Source organism: Trachypithecus francoisi, unplaced genomic scaffold (genome assembly GCF_009764315.1).
Source record: "Trachypithecus francoisi isolate TF-2019V2 unplaced genomic scaffold, Tfra_2.0 Lachesis_group20, whole genome shotgun sequence".
NCBI lineage: Eukaryota > Metazoa > Chordata > Mammalia > Primates > Cercopithecidae > Trachypithecus > Trachypithecus francoisi.
The window spans coordinates 64,486,591-64,506,147 of record NW_022681466.1 but is presented as its reverse complement, the minus strand read 5'-3'; the positions used below and the strand labels follow the sequence as shown (position 1 = coordinate 64,506,147).

The 19,557-nt window shown below is 51.2% G+C and overlaps 1 protein-coding gene across 1 annotated transcript in view; it reads left to right on the top strand.

Moving 5' to 3' along the window:
- DNAH2 (dynein axonemal heavy chain 2) overlaps positions 1–19,111 on the top strand; it is a 122,990-nt gene extending 103,879 nt beyond the window's left edge. Inside the window, exons 66-88 of the mRNA XM_033184712.1 lie at positions 1,149–1,313; positions 1,865–1,990; positions 2,136–2,284; positions 2,357–2,423; positions 2,513–2,663; positions 2,877–3,025; positions 3,199–3,332; positions 3,475–3,619; positions 3,762–3,961; positions 6,111–6,237; positions 8,665–8,851; positions 9,055–9,203; positions 9,342–9,525; positions 9,758–9,948; positions 15,664–15,855; positions 16,024–16,208; positions 16,451–16,679; positions 16,759–16,910; positions 17,031–17,145; positions 18,000–18,176; positions 18,273–18,347; positions 18,484–18,634; positions 18,781–19,111. Coding sequence (XP_033040603.1) covers positions 1,149–1,313; positions 1,865–1,990; positions 2,136–2,284; positions 2,357–2,423; positions 2,513–2,663; positions 2,877–3,025; positions 3,199–3,332; positions 3,475–3,619; positions 3,762–3,961; positions 6,111–6,237; positions 8,665–8,851; positions 9,055–9,203; positions 9,342–9,525; positions 9,758–9,948; positions 15,664–15,855; positions 16,024–16,208; positions 16,451–16,679; positions 16,759–16,910; positions 17,031–17,145; positions 18,000–18,176; positions 18,273–18,347; positions 18,484–18,634; positions 18,781–18,935 — 3,555 coding nt within the window. The 3' untranslated portion in view covers positions 18,936–19,111. The remainder of the gene's footprint in view (positions 1–1,148; positions 1,314–1,864; positions 1,991–2,135; positions 2,285–2,356; positions 2,424–2,512; positions 2,664–2,876; positions 3,026–3,198; positions 3,333–3,474; positions 3,620–3,761; positions 3,962–6,110; positions 6,238–8,664; positions 8,852–9,054; positions 9,204–9,341; positions 9,526–9,757; positions 9,949–15,663; positions 15,856–16,023; positions 16,209–16,450; positions 16,680–16,758; positions 16,911–17,030; positions 17,146–17,999; positions 18,177–18,272; positions 18,348–18,483; positions 18,635–18,780) is intronic.
- The last annotated feature ends 446 nt before the right edge of the window (positions 19,112–19,557 follow it).

The window sequence follows — 19,557 nt, the reverse complement described above, 5'->3', positions numbered from 1 at the left end:
CAACTGCTGTTGGCCGGTCAGATATACATACAGGATCATACCCATATACAGGATCTTGGGACAAGGCTCTATCAGTTCTCTCCTTCAGATTTCAGTGAATACATATATATATATTCATTCCAACCTCAACAGAGTCCACAGGTGGCAATGACTTGAGAGGGGTTGCTTTAGTATACAAAGCTCTGCCCAGGCCTCCATCTCTAGTGTGGGACCTTGGACTTGGTCCTTTGTCTTTTTATTTTTGTTCTTATTTTCTATTTTGAATAGAGGTGGGGGTCTCACCATGTCGCCCAGGCTGGTCTCAAGCTCCTGGCCTCAAGTGATCCTTCTACCTTGGCTTGCCAAAGTATTGGGATTACAGGCATGAGCCACCACACCCAGCCAGCCCTTTGTCTCGAATGGAGTCTCCCTCTAACAGCTCTTGGGTTCATTTCTCCCTTTTTCTTCCGTTTTCAAGGTTCCACCTTAGGTATGGCCCCTGGCATGGAGTGGCAGTCATTTATGTGCTGTCTGGACTTCACTTGCCAATCTGTCTTGTGTGGTTGTTTGTTTGTTGGTTTTGAGACAGTTTCACTCTTGTTGCCCAGGCTGAAGTGCAATGGCACGATCTCGGCTCACCCCAACCTCCGCCTCCCGGGTTCAAGCGATTCTCCTGCCTCAGTCTCCCGAGTAGCTGGGACTATAGGCATGCGCCACCACACCCAGCTAATTTTGTATTTTTAGTAGAGACGGGGTTTCTCCATGTGGATCAGGCTAGTGTCGAACTCCCAACTTCAGGTGATCCGCCTGCCTCGGCCTCCCAAAGTGCTGGGATTACAGGCGTGAGCCACCTGCCTCTTGTGTGGTTTTATTATGCTTTAAGAGATCTCTGCCCCCTACCCAGCTACCCAGAAACTACCAAGTAGTTTCTGGTTTCTAGGAAAGGGTGGTGGAAGGAAGGGGAAGAAAATTCACCTCATCACATGTATTTTATCTCAATTTACTCTTCACGACAACCCTATAGGGTAGGTATTCTTTTACAACATGAGGGAACTGAGGCTCAAAGAGATTAATTTAACAAAGCTACAAAATGGCAGAGTCATGATGTGAACGAGAACCATCTGGCTGCAAGCCCTGTGTTTGATGCGCTATACTCCAATCTCTCCCAGGTAGCTGAGAAACTGGAGATGTTGAAGAAACAGTACGACGAGAAGCTGGCACAGAAGGAGGAGCTTCGCAAGAAATCTGAAGAGATGGAGCTGAAGCTGGAGCGAGCCGGGATGCTGGTGTTGGGGTTGGCAGGCGAGAAGGCCAGATGGGAGGAGACAGTCCAGGTGAGATCGACTATACCACCTGGTGTCCTTTCCCTCTGCTCACCACTTCCAAGAGACCCATCCCTTTTAGCTTGAGGGGCAGTCAGGGAAAACCAGGAAACCTGGGTATAGGGAACTCTAAGAACTGAGGTGTGGGAGCTCTTCCCCTCCCCCTGCACACCTTTGGTGAGAGTAATGGAAGGAAAGGCTTTTTGCACCATTAGGGATCTGCTTCAGTGTTTGGATAGGGCTGTGAAGCACACACAAGGACTCGATGTAGCCCACCGACCAGAGAGAAAACAGACATGGCACATCTTGTTTCTGCCCTCAGTGAGCTCCTGGCTTTGCAAAAGGGTTGGGCCTTATCACCAGAATGTAAACATTGCCATTAGAGATAGAGAACTCGAAAGTAATTAGAACCAGGCTAGAGTTGTCAGGACGCAAAGGTTTAGGGGAAGGAAAGAACCTCTTTGAACTAGACAGTGTCCAGAGGAGCGTGCCTTCAAAAGCATTCCAAGAGTCTCCCAGAGTGCCGGGGCCCAGGCAGGCTTACCCTCCCTCCTGTCCGCCAGGGTCTGGAGGAGGACCTGGGCTACCTGGTAGGGGACTGTCTCCTGGCAGCTGCCTTCCTGTCCTACATGGGACCCTTCCTGACCAACTACCGGGATGAGATTGTCAATCAAATCTGGATCCGGAAGGTGAGATGGGGCTCCGGTATGATAAGCGAGCTCCGAAACCAGGGCTGGGGGCAGGACCTCTGGAAATATTAAGAGATACCGTGAAGATACAGGGGCTGCTGGGCTCAGCTCTTCAAGTTAAAGCTTGGGGCTTTTCTCTCCTCAGATCTGGGAGCTTCAGGTTCCTTGCTCCCCTTCCTTTGCCATTGATAACTTCCTGTGCAATCCTACCAAAGTCCGGGACTGGAACATCCAAGGGTTGCCCTCAGACGCCTTCTCCACGGAGAACGGCATCATCGTCACCCGAGGCAACAGGTAAGGATGCTGCTGGGCGTGGGGGCAGCACGGGAGAGACGGCCTCGCCTCTGACCTGTACTCCCCCTCCAGGTGGGCACTGATGATCGACCCTCAGGCCCAGGCCCTGAAATGGATTAAGAACATGGAAGGAGGCCAGGTGTGAGGCTGGGGGGCCGGATTAGTCCCCCTCTTCCTGAGGCCCCACCTCTCCCGCAGTGTTCCTTCACCTTCTCCCTTGCTCTCTAGGGCCTGAAGATCATTGACCTGCAGATGAGCGATTACCTGCGAATCCTAGAAAACGCCATTCAGTTTGGATACCCTGTGCTACTTCAGAATGTGCAGGAATATCTGGACCCCACACTCAACCCCGTGCTCAACAAATCTGTAGCCCGAATCGGTCAGGACAAGTCCCCAAGACCAGCTGAGTGGGATGCTAGGGAGGGAAGGACTGGCTCTCTGACTGTCCTGTTCTTACCTGTCCCTCTGTTCAGACAGCCCTGGGCTGGGGCCTTAGGACAGGCCAAGTCACTGCCCCTGGATGCCGGTGGGGGACGGGTTAGCTGGTACCCATCACATGGAGTCCTTGCCCCTGACCCTTCTGTGGATGCAGGTGGTCGGCTGTTGATGCGCATTGGCGATAAGGAGGTGGAGTACAATACCAGTTTCCGTTTCTACATCACCACCAAGCTCTCCAACCCCCACTACAGCCCAGAGACCTCAGCCAAGACCACCATCGTTAATTTTGCCGTTAAAGAACAGGTGGGTGCAGGCTGAGGTCCAGATTGAGCTAGGGTGAAGCAGGAAGAGCAGGAAGAAAAGGGATAAGCTTGTGTTGGGCAGCTGAGGATGAGGGGTCTTTCGAGGTGGAAAGGGATGAGGAAGGTGAAGGTCAAAGGGGTGAGAGCCCCTCACTGTGAGTGCTGATGCCCCAGGGCCTGGAGGCCCAGCTGCTGGGCATTGTGGTGAGGAAGGAGCGGCCTGAGCTGGAGGAGCAGAAGGACTCACTGGTCATCAACATCGCGGCTGGCAAGAGGAAGCTCAAGGAGCTGGAGGATGAGATCCTGCGGTGAGGCCCTGCCTCCCCCTCCCACCGCCCCACAGGTCTACTCCCAGCCAGCCTCCACCCAGTCTACCCCAGGCACCACAGCATCCCAGGGAGCCTGGTCCCCCTAACCCCTTGCTCCATGTGCCTCTGGGCCTCCCCCTAGGCTGCTGAATGAGGCCACCGGCTCCCTGCTGGATGACGTGCAGCTGGTGAACACGCTACAGACCTCCAAGATCACGGCCACAGAGGTGACTGAACAGCTGGAGACCAGTGAGACCACAGAGATCAACATTGACTTGGCCCGGGAGGTAAGCTCCCGGCCCTCCAGCCCTGCCTCCCGCCAGCCATCCAAGATGCAACTCCATCATGACGGCTCGAGACCCCTCCTTGCCTGAGCCCCTGCTCCCTGCCATGTCCCTCGGTGGCCCTGATTCCACTCCCCACTGGCAGGCTTACCGCCCGTGTGCCCAGCGGGCATCAATCCTGTTCTTCGTGCTCAATGATATGGGCTGCATCGACCCCATGTACCAGTTCTCACTGGATGCCTACATCAGCCTCTTCATCCTCAGCATCGACAAGAGCCACCGCAGCAATAAGCTGGAGGACCGCATTGACTACCTGAATGACTACCACACCTATGCTGTCTACAGGTCTGAGGGTGCCCCCAGTATGCCCCAGCCCGGAGGCCGAGTGGCTGTGGTTCTTCTGGCCACTGCGCCTTCATGCTTTCCCATGCCGCGCATCTCAGCCTGCTGCTGTCCCTCGGCACATGTCCTCCTGGTAGCTCCTGGCTCCCATGGCTTAACCATCACCTGTGGGCCGACGATTCCCCATCTTCTGTCTGTAGCCCTCCCTTGAGCACTGGACTTGTCTACACAACTGTTGGCGATACCAGCACTGCCCAAATGTTAACGGGCAGATAGCACGCTGGCAACCTTGTGAAAATACCGGTTGGGATTTGGCAGGTCTGGGGTGGGGCCTGGGGTTCTGCAACTCCAACAAGCTCCCAGGGGCTGCCACTGCTCCTGGTCTGTGGATCACATTTGAGCAGCAAGGAACTGGACTTCTCTACCCTGACATCCCACAGACCCTTCAAGCTCAACTCGCTTCAGATCCAACTCATTCTCTTCCCTCTTCAGGGTCCTCATCCTTGGATGGCACCAACGCGCACGACCCAGTCACCCAAGCCAGAAATGGGGAGTTATCCTTTATTTTTTATAATTTTTATTTGTACAGACAGGGTCTCCCTATGTTGCCCTGGCTTGTCTCCAACTCCTGAGCTCAAGGGATCCTTCTGCCATGGTCTCCCACGGTGTTGGGATTACAGGCGTGAGCCACCATGCCTGGCAAAAACTGGGAGCTATCCTTGATTCTTCCCTTTCAAAGCAGTCACCAGGTTTTGTTCATGAATATTTCTGCAAACTGTTCCCTCCCCATCTTCCCACTGCTTGGCTGTACTTTAGTTCTGGCCCTGGTGATCCTTTTTTCTGAGTTGCACAATGGTCTCCTAGAGGTCCTCCTGCCTCTACCCACTCCCTCTCAACCTACCCTCCTGCATTGCCCACCTGAGCAAACCCGACCATGCTGCTTCCCGGGTCTGACTGCCAGTGGTTGGTTGCTTGATCCCGGTGGCTCATGAAAGCCCTCATGACCTGGCCTTCTCCTGCTTCAGCCTCACCTTTCCCACCTTGCACTGGGTGCCTGAGCATCCCTGACTGCCCTGCATGCTGTGCCCATCTCGTGCTTTTGCTGATGCTGTGACCTCTCTGCCTCTCCCATATCACCGGAAAACTCTGCTGCACCTTGGAGCAGCTCCTCTCGGAAACCTCCCCTGAGTCCAGCAGGCAGGGACATCATAACCAATAGCTTCTCTGTCCTCTCTGAGACTGCAGCTTATTCATCTTTGTGTCTTCAGGACCTAGCCGAGTGCCTGGCAAGATAGTAGGGGAATAATGAATGTTCTGTTTTTTTTTTTTTTTTTGAGGCGGAGTCTCGCTCTGTTGCCCGGACTGGAGTGCAGTGGCCGGATCTCAGCTCACTGCAAGCTCCGCCTCCCGGGTTTACGCCATTCTCCTGCCTCAGCCTCCCGAGTAGCTGGGACTACAGGCGCCCGCCATCTCGCCCGGCTAGTTTTTTTTGTGTTTTTAGTAGAGACGGGGTTTCACCGTGTTAGCCAGGATGGTCTCGATCTCCTGACCTCGTGATCCGCCCGTCTCGGCCTCCCAAAGTGCTGGGATTACAGGCTTGAGCCACCGTGCCCGGCCGAATGTTCTGTTTTTTTAATGGAACTGAATGACTAATTATAAGTGAATGGCTGGGCACACTGGCTCACTCCTGTAATCCCAGCACTTTGGGAGGCTGAGGTGGGCGGATCACCTGAGGTCAGGAGTTCAAGACCAGCCTGGCCAACATGGTGAAACCCTGTCTCTACTAAAAATACAAAAATTAGCCAGGCGTGGTGATGGACACCTGTAATCCCAGCTACTTGGGAGGGTGAGGCAGGAGAATTGCTTGAACCTGGGAGGCGGAGGTTGCAGTGAGCCAAGATCGTGCCATTGCACTCCAGCCTGGGCGACAAGAGTGAAACTCAGTCTCAAAAAGTAATAATAATAATAATAATAAGTGAACTCTGGGAAATTATTATCTCTAGGCCCCTGAGTCCTTGGCTGTTTCCAGGTTAGGATTAGAGGCTGGTGAGGTCCTCTGTGTGAGGCTGTGTGACAGTAGGATCATAGCATTCGTATGGAGCATCAGCCCCCATTCCATCCTGCCCCTCCCTCCTCTCTGCCTTTCTCCCAGGTACACCTGCCGTACCCTTTTTGAACGCCACAAACTACTATTCAGTTTTCATATGTGTGCCAAAATATTGGAGACTTCTGGCAAGCTCAACATGGATGAATACAACTTCTTTCTACGTGGGGGTGTGGTGAGTTGGGCAGAGAGCACATCCCAGGATGGGATGGTCAAGGTTGGGGATGGTCAAGGTCAAGTGTGTCAAGGACTCCAGACCCAGAGGGTCAGGCCCACGGCATCAGTGAGTGAGCTGAGAAAATCCAGGCCAGCATCAGGTGCATGGTGAGCTCCCTGGGGCTGCGGAGGTGACTTGCTATGTGCCCCCTTGCACTCAGCACAGGCTGGGCTTTGTGGCATGTCTCACCTGTGACCCACAGATTGGCCTGATTTTGCCACTTTTTTTTTTTTTTTTTGAGACGGAGTCTCGCTCTGTCGCCCGGGCTGGAGTGCAGTGGCCGGATCTCAGCTCACTGCAAGCTCCGCCTCCCGGGTTTACGCCATTCTCCTGCCTCAGCCTCCCGAGTAGCTGGGACTACAGGCGCCCGCCACCTCGCCCGGCTCGTTTTTTTTTGTATTTTTTAGTAGAGACGGGGTTTCACCGTGTTAGCCAGGATGGTCTTGATCTCCTGACCTCGTGATCCGCCTGTCTCGGCCTCCCAAAGTGCTGGGATTACAGGCTTGAGCCACCGCGCCCGGCCATTTTGCCACTTTTTTTACTGCCTTTCAAGGCACTCCTTCCCCAGCCTGAGTTCCATGGTCGCCCTCACAATCTCTCCCTCACAGGCTCCTCAAGCCCCGTTTTCCTCCTCTCTCTGTCGCATCTATCACTCTGGCTAGATCCAGCTCCTCTGCCCCTCTGTCCCTGCATGGTCCGTGCACTGAACATGGCCGGAGAAGAACACATCCACAGTGACTGAACTCGCTTTAAGTCCATGATCATGAACCCCAAGGAGGCCCTTAAGGCTTCTGGACAACCATGCTGCACTCTCCCGCCCTCCTAGACAACATTTTCTTTACTTTTCCCACCTTCACTTCCCACCTCTCATGCCAAACCCTCAACACAGCAACCAGAGAAGTCACACTCTGTCACTCAGGCTGGACTGCAGGGGCAGTGATCTTGGCTCACTGCAGCCTCGCCCTCCCGGGCTCAAGCCATCCTCCCACCTTAGCCTCTGGAATAGCTGGGACTACAGGCCTGTGCCACCACGCCTGGCTAATTTTTGTAGTTTTTGTAGAGGCGGCGTCCCACCATGTTGCCTAGGCTGATCTTGAACTCCTGGGCTCAAGTGATCCTCCCACCTCAGCCTCCCAAAGTGCTGGGATTATAGGTGTGAACCACTTTGCCCGGCCTGAGAGGTCCTTTTAAAGTGGATGCCATTGTGACTGGCTCCCCATGGCAGGTGCCACCTCCCACCACACAGCCCCCACTCCACTCCAGCCACGCAGGCCTCATTGCCCTCCCCAACCCCCCTGGCACGTCTCACCTCGGGGCCTTCGCATGGCTGTGCCTTCTGCTGGAAGCCCACTGCCCGGCGTGTGCACCTGGCCGTCTCTCATCTCCTTCAAACCTCACCTCAATGCGACCTTGATCTTCCTATTTATACTTCAAACTCCCCCTCAACACAACCAGTCTCCCTTACCCTCCTCAGAGTATCCTATTTTTCCATAGCACTGCCATCTTTGCTATACTAGATAATTTACTTATTTGTTACGTTTTTGGTTCATAATCTGCCCATGAGTTCACAATCCCATATTAGAAAACAAAATCCCCAAGGGCAGAGATATTTTCCATTTTGCTCAGTAATGCATCCCAATGACTAAAATGCATAGTTGGCAAACAATAAATGTTTGTTAAGAAGAATGAATAAGCGACTGAGCGAATGAATGAGTAAACAGTTTGTGTTTCCGTGAAGGCGAGGCTACCAAGAAGTCATTAGGTTGGAGACATTATTACCAGGCAACCAGCAGAGGGCGCCAGCCTCCTAAATTTGAACTGTGAGGGCTAAGGGCAGGGTCTGAGTCCTAGACCCTCACGTTTATTCCCCAGGATCCCTGTATTCATCTCTTCACTCTCATACAAAACCCATTTTGGGCTGGGCGCAGTGGCTCACACCTGTAACCCCAGCACTTTGGGAGGCCGAGGAGGGTGGGTTACCTGAGATCAGGAGTTCAAGACCAGCCTGGTCAACACGGTGAAACCCCATCTGTACTAAAAATACAATAATTAGCTGGGTGTGATGTTGTGCACCTGTAATCTCAGCTATTCCGGAGCCTGAGGCAGGAGAATAGCTTGAACCTGGGGGTCAGAGGTTGCAGTGAGCCGAGATTGCGCCATTGCACTCTGGCCTAGGTGACTAGAACGAGACTCTGTCTCAAAAAAAAAAAAAAAAAAAAAAAAAAAACGAAAAACAAAACAAAACAAAAAACCCTCCATTTTGGCTTTCCCACCGAGAGAGAGAGAAACAGAGAGAGAGAGAGAGAGAAAGAGAGGAGAAAAAGATCACTCTTCTTTTGAAGTATTCCCAAGTCAATCCCTTTCTTTTTCCCCCTCTCCCACCAGGTCCTGGATCGGGAGGGCCAAATGGACAACCCATGCACTAGCTGGCTTGCAGATGCCTACTGGGATAACATCACAGAGCTAGACAAACTGACCAACTTCCACGGACTCATGAACTCCTTTGAGCAGTACCCTCGTGACTGGCACCTGTGGTATACCAGTGCTGCCCCGGAGAAGGCAATGCTGCCAGGTACCAGGCATCTGTACCCCACTCTCACTTTCTCCTTCCCTCCATTCAGCCGCGTGCCTGCCCTTCCCGTTGTCCTCCATCCCCTCTCCCAGCTGGTGCCGGCCTCCTGGCCCGGAGCACATTCCCAGCAGGTGCCCTGTTGTCTGGATTCCCCGCTCTTCCAGACTCACTCCCTCTCCCTGAATGACTCACCTTGTCCCCAGGTGAGTGGGAAAATGCCTGCAATGAAATACAACGGATGCTGATCGTCCGCTCCCTGCGCCAGGACCGCGTGGCCTTCTGCGTGACCTCCTTCATCGTCACCAACCTTGGTTCCCGCTTCATTGAGCCGCCTGTGCTGAATATGAAGTTGGTCGGTGGCTCAGCTTCCTTGTCTCCACGGCCCCTGGGTCTTTCCTGCCTTCCTAGCTCTGTTTCAGTCTCCTGCATCTCTCTCTCCTACTTCAGTCATGTGGCCTTCTGCCTGATGCTATACCTGTGCTTCTGGCAGGTGATGGAGGATTCAACCCCACGATCCCCACTCGTGTTCATCCTGTCCCCTGGTGTGGACCCCACCAGTGCCCTGCTCCAGCTGGCAGAGCACACAGGCATGGCCCAGCGCTTCCACGCCCTGTCCCTGGGCCAGGGCCAGGCCCCTACCGCTGCCCGACTCCTCCGAGAGGGTGTTACTCAGGGTTGGTGTCCATCCTTTCTTTCACCCCCATCTTCAGCCCAGTCCTTGTCCTTAGAACTGCCAACCTCAAATACACTACTGTCCCTGTACCTCCCACTTCTACAGAGGGTCCCAGAAGTGGCAGATCTGAGTGTTTGGCCCCCCTAGCACCCCCGCCCCAATACCAGGTGGAAAGCATGAGGACAGGCAGGGCTTAGGAAATGATTCCCACTGACCCTGGCATCTCCTTGCAGGACATTGGGTGTTCCTGGCAAACTGCCACCTGTCACTGTCTTGGATGCCTAATCTGGACAAGCTGGTGGAGCAGCTGCAGGTGGAGGACCCTCATCCATCCTTCCGCCTCTGGCTCAGCTCCAGCCCCCACCCAGACTTCCCTATCTCAATCTTGCAGGCCAGCATCAAAATGACCACAGAGCCACCAAAGGTATGTGGTCATAGACAAAGAGCATCAGCAGGGTCATCTGGTCCACCTTACCTCCTGCCAGCACCAGAGAGAGGGCTCAACCTAACAACAACATGCTTTGATTTGATTGTCCTCAAAAAATTCCACCTCATTCCTCTTCTGTTTGTGCCAAACTCCTAGAACACAATAGTAATATCTAACATTTCTTGAGGGATTATCATGTGCCAGGCACTGTTCTAAGTTTCTTATGTTTATTAACTCGTTTAATATGCATGTGTGCACATACACATTGTGTAAGGTGAATACTGTTACCCCTATTTTAAAGATAGGAAACTGAGATACGGAAAGAGTAAATAAGTATTCCAGAGCTAGAGTTTGGGTAGTTGGGTCTCCAATTCATTCTTTTATACCTCAGAACCTTCCTGCCTCCCACCATTTCCTTACATTCTCTTCCGAATGTCACACTTCCTGCCTCTTTGCCCTTCCTTTCCTCCAACTCTACTGAAATTTTTATCTCCAGTATCACAAGCTCATCACCAAATGCAATCATCACCACCCTCTAAAACCTGCCGTGTCACTGCGCTTCACCCACTCACCCCTGCTTAAACTATTTTAGTAGCTTTTCATTGCTCTTAGTCAAGATCAAAATCCTTTTTGCTCACCCTGTGAAGAGCACATGGACCAGTATGTATCATCCTCAACAGATAAGAGCTGTTTGAATCACGCATGGGTGCCTTTTATCATTCTTAACCCTCCTTGGCCACTTGGGGCAGCTGCCACAGTTGACTGTCCCTTTCCCTGGCTCCCTGACACATTGCTCCTGCTTTCCCCACTGTCTTCTGACATACCATTTATTACTTCTGTGTTTCTTTTTCCTCTGCCTGTGGCCAGATTGCAATACTTACTCCTTGACCTAAGGACTAAGAGCGGAGGGCCAAAGAGGGGAGGGACCCTCAGTCCTAGCCCAATATTTCTCATTCTATATTTTCTCCTTTCACAAGTTGTTGGAGAAACTGTCCTTTCCTTTCTTTTTTTTTTCTTTTTTTCTTTTTGTTTTTGAGATGGAGTCTCACTCTGTCACCTGGACTGGAGTGCAGTGGCCCGATCTCGGCTCACTGCAAGCTCCGCTTCCCAGGTTCATGCCATTCTCCTGCCTCAGCCTCCCGAGTAGCTGGGATTACAGGCGCCCGCCACCTCGCCCGGCTACTTTTTTGTATTTTTCGTAGAGACGGGGTTTCACCGTGTTAGCCAGGATGGTCTCGATCTCCTGACCTCGTGATCCGCCCGTCTCGGCCTCCCAAAGTGCTGGGATTACAGGCTTGAGCCACCGTGCCTGGCCCCGGCCTGAGTTTTACTTCAAATAAGAAACTCCCTGTATTCACAGCCACCAGTTGCCAGTTTGGGGTATAGTCCTGGAGTATATTCCTGGGTCACTTCCTGCTATCCAGTCTTTTTTTATTTTTATTTTTATTTTATTTTATTTATTTATTTATTTTTTTGAGACGGAGTCTCGCTGTGTCGCCCAGGCTGGAGTGCAGTGGCGCGATCTCGGCTCACTGCAAGCTCCGCCTCTATTTTTTTTTGAGACCGAGTCTTGCTCTGTTGCCCGGGCTGGAGTGCAGTGGCCGGATCTCAGCTCACTGCAAGCTCCGCCTCCTGGGTTCACGCCATTCTCCCGCCTCAGCCTCCGGAGTAGCTGGGACTACAAGCGCCCGCCGCCTCGCCCGGCTAGGTTTTTTTTTTTTGTATTTTTAGTAGAGACAGGGTTTCACCGTGTTAGCCAGGATGGTCTCGATCTCCCGACCTCGTGATCCACCCGTCTCGGCCTCCCAAAGCGCTGGGATTACAGGCTATCCAGTCTTTTTTTTTAAAAACTAGCTAGTAAGTAGATACAAAAGAAGATTTACAAAATATATGCAAGTTATAAAGGATCATGATTCCATGAATATCTGTGTGCCCATCATCCTTTTTTTTTTTTTTTTTTTGAGATGGAGTCTCTCTCTGTCACCCAGGCTGGAGTGTAGTGGCGCCATCTCGGCTCACTGAAATAGCTGCCTCCCGGATTCAAGCGATTCTCCTGCCTCAGCCTCCAAGTAGCTGGGATTACAAGCACACACCACAACACCTGGCTAATTTTTGTATTTTTAGTAGAGATGGAGTTTCATCATGTTGGCCAGGCTGGTCTCGAACTCCTGACCTCAGATGATCCGCCCCTCTCAACCTTCCGAAGTGCTGGGATTACAGGTGTGAGCCACCGCGCCCAGCCCATTATCCTTTTAAGAAAGAAAAATCCCAGCATTTTCTTTGAAGTCCTGATGTGCCTCTTCCCAGTCTCATCACTTTCTCTCCCTACTCAGAGGAAACCACTCTTCTGAATCTTATATTTGTCATTTTCTTTATAATTTTTTTCTTTTTCTCTGGAGTTAGAGATTCTTTATCGTAATACTTTATCGTTTGTATTGCTAATGCAACCATTGCTATGTATGTTTCTCTGCAACTTGCTTTTTTCATTCAACATTATGTGCTTGACATTCATTCATGATGTTCTTCGCATTTTGTAGTTCTTCATATATTCTAGATCCTAATCCTTTGTCGGTCATGTGTTTTGTGGTTTGTCTCTTCTCTTTTATGCTGTTTTTTGGTGAAGAGAATTCTTAATTTTTATGAGGTTGAATTTAGCTATCTTTCCTTTTTTAAATGGTTTGTGCTCCTTTGTCTTGTTCAAGAAATCCTTGCTTACTTTAAGATTGTAAAAGTACTCTCCTATACTTGCCTTCCAAAAAATTTATAATTTGACTTTCACATTTAAGTTTTTAATCACTTGGAATTCACTTTTGTGATGTGGTATCAGGTAGAGGTCCAATTTGCTTTTGTTTTTGTTTTGTTTTGCTTTTTTTTGAGACAGAGTCTTGCTCTGTCACTCAGGCTGGAGTGCAGTGGTGCAATCTCAGCTCACGGCAATCTCCGCCTCCTGGGTTCAAGTGATTATCTTGCCTCTGTCTCCGGAGTAGCTGAGATTACAGGCACCTGCCACCCTGCCCAGCTAATTTCGTTATTTTTTGTAGAGACGGGGTTTCACCATTTTGACCAGGCTGGTCTCGAACTTCTGACCTCAGGTGATCCAACCGCCTCAGCCTTCCAAAGTGTTGGGATTACAGGCATCAGCCACTGCGCCCAGCCAATTTTATTTATTTCTACCTGGATAACCAATTCTCCCAGTACCACTTCTCAAATACTACGAAAGCACCTTTCTGATCCGTAGTGCCTGCTCAGCCTTCAATCATGTTTCCATATATGTGTGGGTTTCAGGGTCCTTTATTCTGTTCATTGGTCAAATTGTTTTATCCTGGAATCAATACTTTAGTCTTTTTTTGTTTGTTTGTTTGGGATGGAGTCTCGCTCTGTGGCCCAGACTGGAGTGCACCGGCACCATCTTGGCTCACTGCAACCTCCGCCTCCCAGGCTCTAGCAATCCTCCCACCCGCACCTTACAGGAGTGTGCCACCACTCTGGCTAATTTTTTATTTTTTTTTTGTAGAGACTGGGTTTCACCATGTTGGCCAGGCTGGTCTTGGACTCCTGGGCTTAAGCTGTCCTCCACTTCAGCCTCCCAAACTGCTGGGATTACAGGTGTAACCCACAGTGCCGTGCTGATATATTTTAGTCTTAATTACCATATAGTTTTATAATAATTCTTGATAGCTGGTAAGGCACAGTCTCTTACCTTATTCTTCTTCAGGCTATTATTGACCTTTTATTTTCCAATATAAATTTTAGAATTCGTTTGTTCTACAAAAAAAAATTACATTGATCAATTTGGGGAAAATTGACATCCTTAGGACAATGAAGCTCCTAATCTGTAAGTATATCTCTCCATTTATTCATTTTTTCCTCTTTTTTTTTAGAGCGAGGTCTTGCTTTATAGCCCAGGTTGAAGTGCAGTGGTACAATCATAGCACAGTGGGATTGCAGGTGGCATGAGCCACTGTTCCCAGCCTCCATTTATTCTTTATTTTAATAAAATTCTGTAATGTTCTTTTTTTTTTTTAAATAGAGACAGTCTTGTTATGTTGCCCAGGTTGCTCTCAAACTCCGAGGCTCAAGTGATCCTCCCATCTTGGCCTCCCAAAGTGCTGAGATTACAGGTGTGAGCCACCATGCCTGGCCTAAAATTCTGTGATTTTCTCCATAAATAATCATACATTTTAATTGGATTTATTTCTGGGTACTTGACATATCTTGATGTCATAAATGGCATTTTTTAAAAAGTCACATATTATTTTTGTTACTGCTATCCAGTATTCCTCAAATTTCTCACTATTCCATTCTGTCAGTCATGGGTAAGTCTTTTTAAAATGCTGTTTGAACAGATCACTGTCCTACTCAAGATAGAGAGTGGCTCCATGATGCCCGTTGAATCAAGTCCAAATGGCTCAAACATTCATCTTTTTTTTAAATTTTTTTTTTCTGAGACACAGTCTCGCTCTGTAGCCCAGGCTGGAGTGCAGTGTCATGATCTCAGCTCACTGAAACCTCCGCCTCCTGGGTTCAAGCAATTCTTCTGCCTCAGCCTCCCAAGTAGCTGGGACTACAGGTGTGCGTCACCACGCCTAGCTAATTTTTGTATTTTTAGTAGAGAGGGGTTTCACCATATTGGCCAGGCTGGTCTCAAACTCCTGACCTTGTGATCTGCCCACCTCGGCCTCCCAAAGTGCTGGGATTACAGGCATGAGCCACCGCGCCCGACATCCATTATTCTTATTGCATCTCCATCTATCCATGGCCCTTCTCTTCCCACCTGAGCACCTGCACTTGACTTCAGTCAGGCTCATCCTCTCACTTTATTCTGTCCTCAGTGCCTCTATTCAACTCCTTCCATCTCCAGGAAAGCAACACTCTCCTCTCAAGCCTAGTCATATCTTTCCCATTTGGAAGGCTTAGTTCAAATCCCAGCTTGCTCATGGAGCCTAATAACGCCAGTCACATAGACTGTCCCTCCTTGATGATATATTATGGGCTTTTCAATCTACACTAACCTTTGCACACAATTCTGTACATTTTTGTTAGTTGCATGTGTATGTATTTATCTTTGTTCATATTTCCTGGCACCCCAAATTGCGCTAGCCTACCTACCACTGAGAACATCAGGGCTGAGAGGATCAAAAGTGGTGGGATGGCCGGGTGCGGTGGCTCACACCTGTAATCCCAGCACTTTGGGAGGCTGAGGTGGGTGGATCGCTTGAGGTCAGGAGTTTGAGACCAGCCTGGTCAACATAGTGAAGCCCTGTCTCTACTAAAAATACAAAACATTGGCCAGGCATGGTGGCCAGCGCCTGTAATCACAGCTACTCCGGAGGCTGAGGCAGGAGAATCCCTTGAACCCGGGAGGCGGAGGTTGCAAGGAGCTGAGATCTCGCCATTGCACTCCAGCCTGGGCAACAAGAGCGAAACTCTGTCTCAAAAAAAAAAAAAAAAAAAAAAAAAAAGTGGTGGGACAAGAAGGCAGGGCTGCCGGAAGCCCATATAGTGCCTGTCTGCGAACTGGAGAAAGGCACTCAGCCTTGTGGAGGAATGCAGATTGTGGCATGTAGGTCAAGGGCTGCATTTCAGCCTCCACTCACCCTTTCAGCCAGTGCCTTTGTGCAATGAAGAACCTCCACAACTGTACATGGCGGTGCTAGTGGCAGGTCTGAGTATGATGCACGTCACCCCATCTCTGTATTTCATTGTCCCCAGGGCCTAAAGGCCAACATGACACGTCTTTACCAACTAATGTCAGAACCACAGTTTTCCCGCTGCTCCAAACCTGCCAAATACAAGAAGCTGCTGTTTTCACTCTGTTTCTTCCACTCTGTATTACTTGAACGCAAAAAGTTCCTGCAGCTTGGCTGGAACATCATCTATGGCTTCAATGACTCTGACTTTGAGGTTTGTATTAGCCAGGGGTCCTCATCCCAGCCCTCTCTCCTCATACTTCCTACCCCATGGCTCCCCTGTGGGACTATCCATGGGCAGAAAACCTGTGTTGAAGCTCCATTGGCAGATTTCCTGCCATAACTCTGTGGGAATGGGGGCTTGGGTTGGGACCATGCCTAGGTGTCAGAGAACTTGCTGAGCCTCTATCTGGATGAGTACGAGGAGACACCTTGGGATGCACTTAAGTACCTCATTGCCGGCGTCAACTATGGTGGACATGTCACAGATGACTGGGACCGGCGCCTGCTGACCACCTACATCAATGATTACTTCTGTGACCAGTCTCTATCAACTCCCTTCTACCGGTGAGGGGGAGGTGGCACTGGGCAGGGAGCCAGAGGTCACAAGCCAGCCAGATGGCGGGATCGGGGTGAGGGAAATGTTTGAGGAGAGGACGTGAGATTGGGAGAAGACAGAGTTTGTGGGATTGGGAGTGGGAGCAGGACAGGGGGCTGGACAAATGGGACATGCATAGGCTTGGGGTCTTGGCCTGGCATTGAGGCCTGAGTCCCCATAATGTGGCAGTAATTATGCTATGACTCCCTAGGTTGTCAGCACTGGAGACTTATTTCATCCCCAAGGATGGCAGCCTGGCTTCTTACAAGGAATACATCAGTTTACTGCCTGGCATGGACCCCCCTGAGGCCTTTGGCCAGCACCCCAATGCTGATGTGGCCTCTCAGATCACTGAGGCACGAACCCTCTTTGATACTTTGCTTTCCTTGCAACCTCAGATTACACCCACCAGGGCTGGAGGCCAGACCCGGGAAGAGAAGGTAAAAAGAGCCCGGCCTGTGGTGGGGCGGGGTAAGTGATGAGAAGGGGGGCTACACTCAAGAGCTCCTCCCTGCTCAGGTCCTTGAGTTGGCCGCTGATGTGAAGCAGAAGATCCCTGAAATGATCGACTATGAGGGGACCCAAAAACTACTAGCTCTTGACCCCTCCCCTCTCAATGTGGTCCTTCTGCAGGAGATCCAGAGATATAACACACTGATGCAGACCATCCTGTAAGACAGATCGGGAACTCTGCAGAACATGGGAGGGGGTGAGGAGAGGCCTTCGCCTTCTGGCTAGAATGACGTTCCCAGGCCCACCCCATCTCTAACACTCCACCTCATCCTGCTCAGGTTCTCACTGACAGACCTAGAGAAAGGCATCCGGGGCCTCATCGTCATGTCTACAAGCCTGGAAGAGATTTTCAATTGCATCTTTGATGCCCACGTTCCTCCACTCTGGGGAAAGGCAAGATTATACCATTGCTGATCCTTCTCCAACAATGAGCTCTCCTCTCAATCCTGTGCCCCCAATCTCCTGGTTCTAGGTGGGCACACAGCAAACTGTAGGGAGCCTGAACTTTGAAGTTAGATAGGTTCAAGGTTGAAACCTGGCTCTGCCATTCATTGACTGACTTCTTACGATTGATTAACTTACAGACTTACTCAGGGCAAATTACTAACCTCTCTAAGAATGTTTCAAAGATTCCCAGTACTGTGCATACCACTCAGTAGGTGTTTGGTTAATGGTACCTGGTTAATATTACTGCAGTCATTGTTATTAATGAATAGCTGTCATTGTATGCCTCTTTCCTGGAAGTCGGCTTTGGAGTTTTGTTCACCTGTAGTTGTATGCCTCTTTCCTGGAAGTTGGCTTTGGAGTTTTGTTCACCTGTAGTTTGGAGTTTGTTCACCTGTAGCTGACACCACATAGTCTTCTCATATCTGCTTCAGGTGCTCAAAATAAGGATTTGGGCTGGGCGCGGTGGCTCACGCCTGCCATCTCAGCACTTTGGGAGGCCGAGGCGGGCAGATCACCAGAGTTCCGGAGTTTGAGACCAGCCTGGTCAACATGGTGAAACCCCGTCTCTACTAAAAAATACAAAAATCAGCCAGGCGTGGTGGGGGGCGCCTGTAATCCCAGCTACTTGGGAGGCTGAGGCAGGAGAATCACTTGAACTTGGGAGGCGGAGGTTGCAGTGAGCCAAGATTGCACTACTGCACTCCAGCCTGGATGACAAGAGTGAAACTCTGTCTCAAAATAAATAATATGGATTCGAATGCATGGCTAAATGAGTGAATACACACGCACTCCTTCCCCAGGCATACCCCTCACAAAAGCCATTGGCTGCTTGGACCCGGGACTTGGCCATGCGAGTGGAGCAGTTTGAGCTGTGGGCCAGCCGGGCCCGGCCTCCTGTAATCTTCTGGTTGTCTAGTTTCACCTTTCCCACTGGCTTCCTCACTGCTGTGCTGCAGTCTTCAGCTCGCCAAAACAATGTGAGCAATATGCAAAGTGTGAGGGGGATGTATGCTAGGGCCATGTATGTGTTCTCCTCTTCCGGGTCCTCCCTTATTCTCACTTTCAACCCCCAGGTTTCAGTGGACAGCCTCTCCTGGGAGTTTATCGTTTCCACTGTGGATGACAGCAACCTAGTGTATCCCCCCAAGGTGGGAGCCAGTTGTGCTTGGGGCTCTGAGCAAAAATGGGAAATAATTGGACGAGAAGGGAGGAGAGAGGGAGTAGGCCAGGGGCGCCAGCAACAGAAGTCTAGCTTCTCCCAGACCTGCTCCCATTTCTCCCCAGGATGGTGTCTGGGTCCGGGGCCTGTACCTGGAAGGTGCTGGCTGGGACCGGAAGAACTCCTGCTTGGTAGAGGCAGAGCCCATGCAGCTTGTCTGCCTCATGCCCACGATCCACTTCCGGCCTGCAGAGAGCCGCAAGAAGAGCGCCAAGGGTGGGACAGCTCCCCAGGCAGGACCTGCCTGCCCCGTCCCTAGTTTGGAACCTAACCCATTCTCTACTCCAGCCCATCCCACACCCGCTCCTGCCCTGCTCTCCCGGAGGCTCCAAGGATCTGACTCCTCCTCTCCTTTCCCCCAGGCATGTACTCCTGCCCCTGCTATTACTATCCCAACCGGGCAGGCAGCTCAGACCGAGCCTCCTTTGTCATCGGCATTGACCTGCGGTCTGGGGCCATGACATCTGATCATTGGATCAAGAGGGGCACTGCTCTACTCATGAGCCTGGACAGCTGAGACCTCCTCCCCTTCTCCGCTTGAGAGAGGGTCGGGGACTCCAGGAGCTCAGACAGATGTTGCACCTAGGACTGAGGCGGAACCTCACTCAGACTTTGACCTTGGCCGAATTTGTGTGATGTGGCCCTGGAAATACCTAGCTGTGTTAGCCATAAAAGTGAAAGAGTTGTATTGGAGCTCAGTGCTGTAAAACACCCGCGACAACAAGCCTTAAGTCTCTCAATGCAATGGTGAGGGTCTGGGGAGGGAGGAAACCCGAGCCTCACAGAGGACAGAGCTACTGGGGAGGTGCTACTGGACGGGGAAAGAAATGAGGGAGGTGGGGCGGCCTGGAGAGGAACGGAGGCGTGGCCCTGAACGAATGGGCAGGGCGGAGCCGCCTGAAGAGGCTGTGGCTTAAGTCTCTGGGCAGGACTTCAGTGGGTGGGGCGGGGCTTACCTTAGAAGGGCGCGTGATCCAAATGGGGTAGGGATTTGTCAGGCAGGGATCAGGGCTGAACCCCGTACACTGCACCCTGAACCCACCACCCCCACCCGGAATCCTAGTCGGCACCCGCCCTGAGGCGAGCGGGACCGGCAGAAGACGGGGCGGAGCCCGAGCGGGGGACTGGAGCGTGAGGAG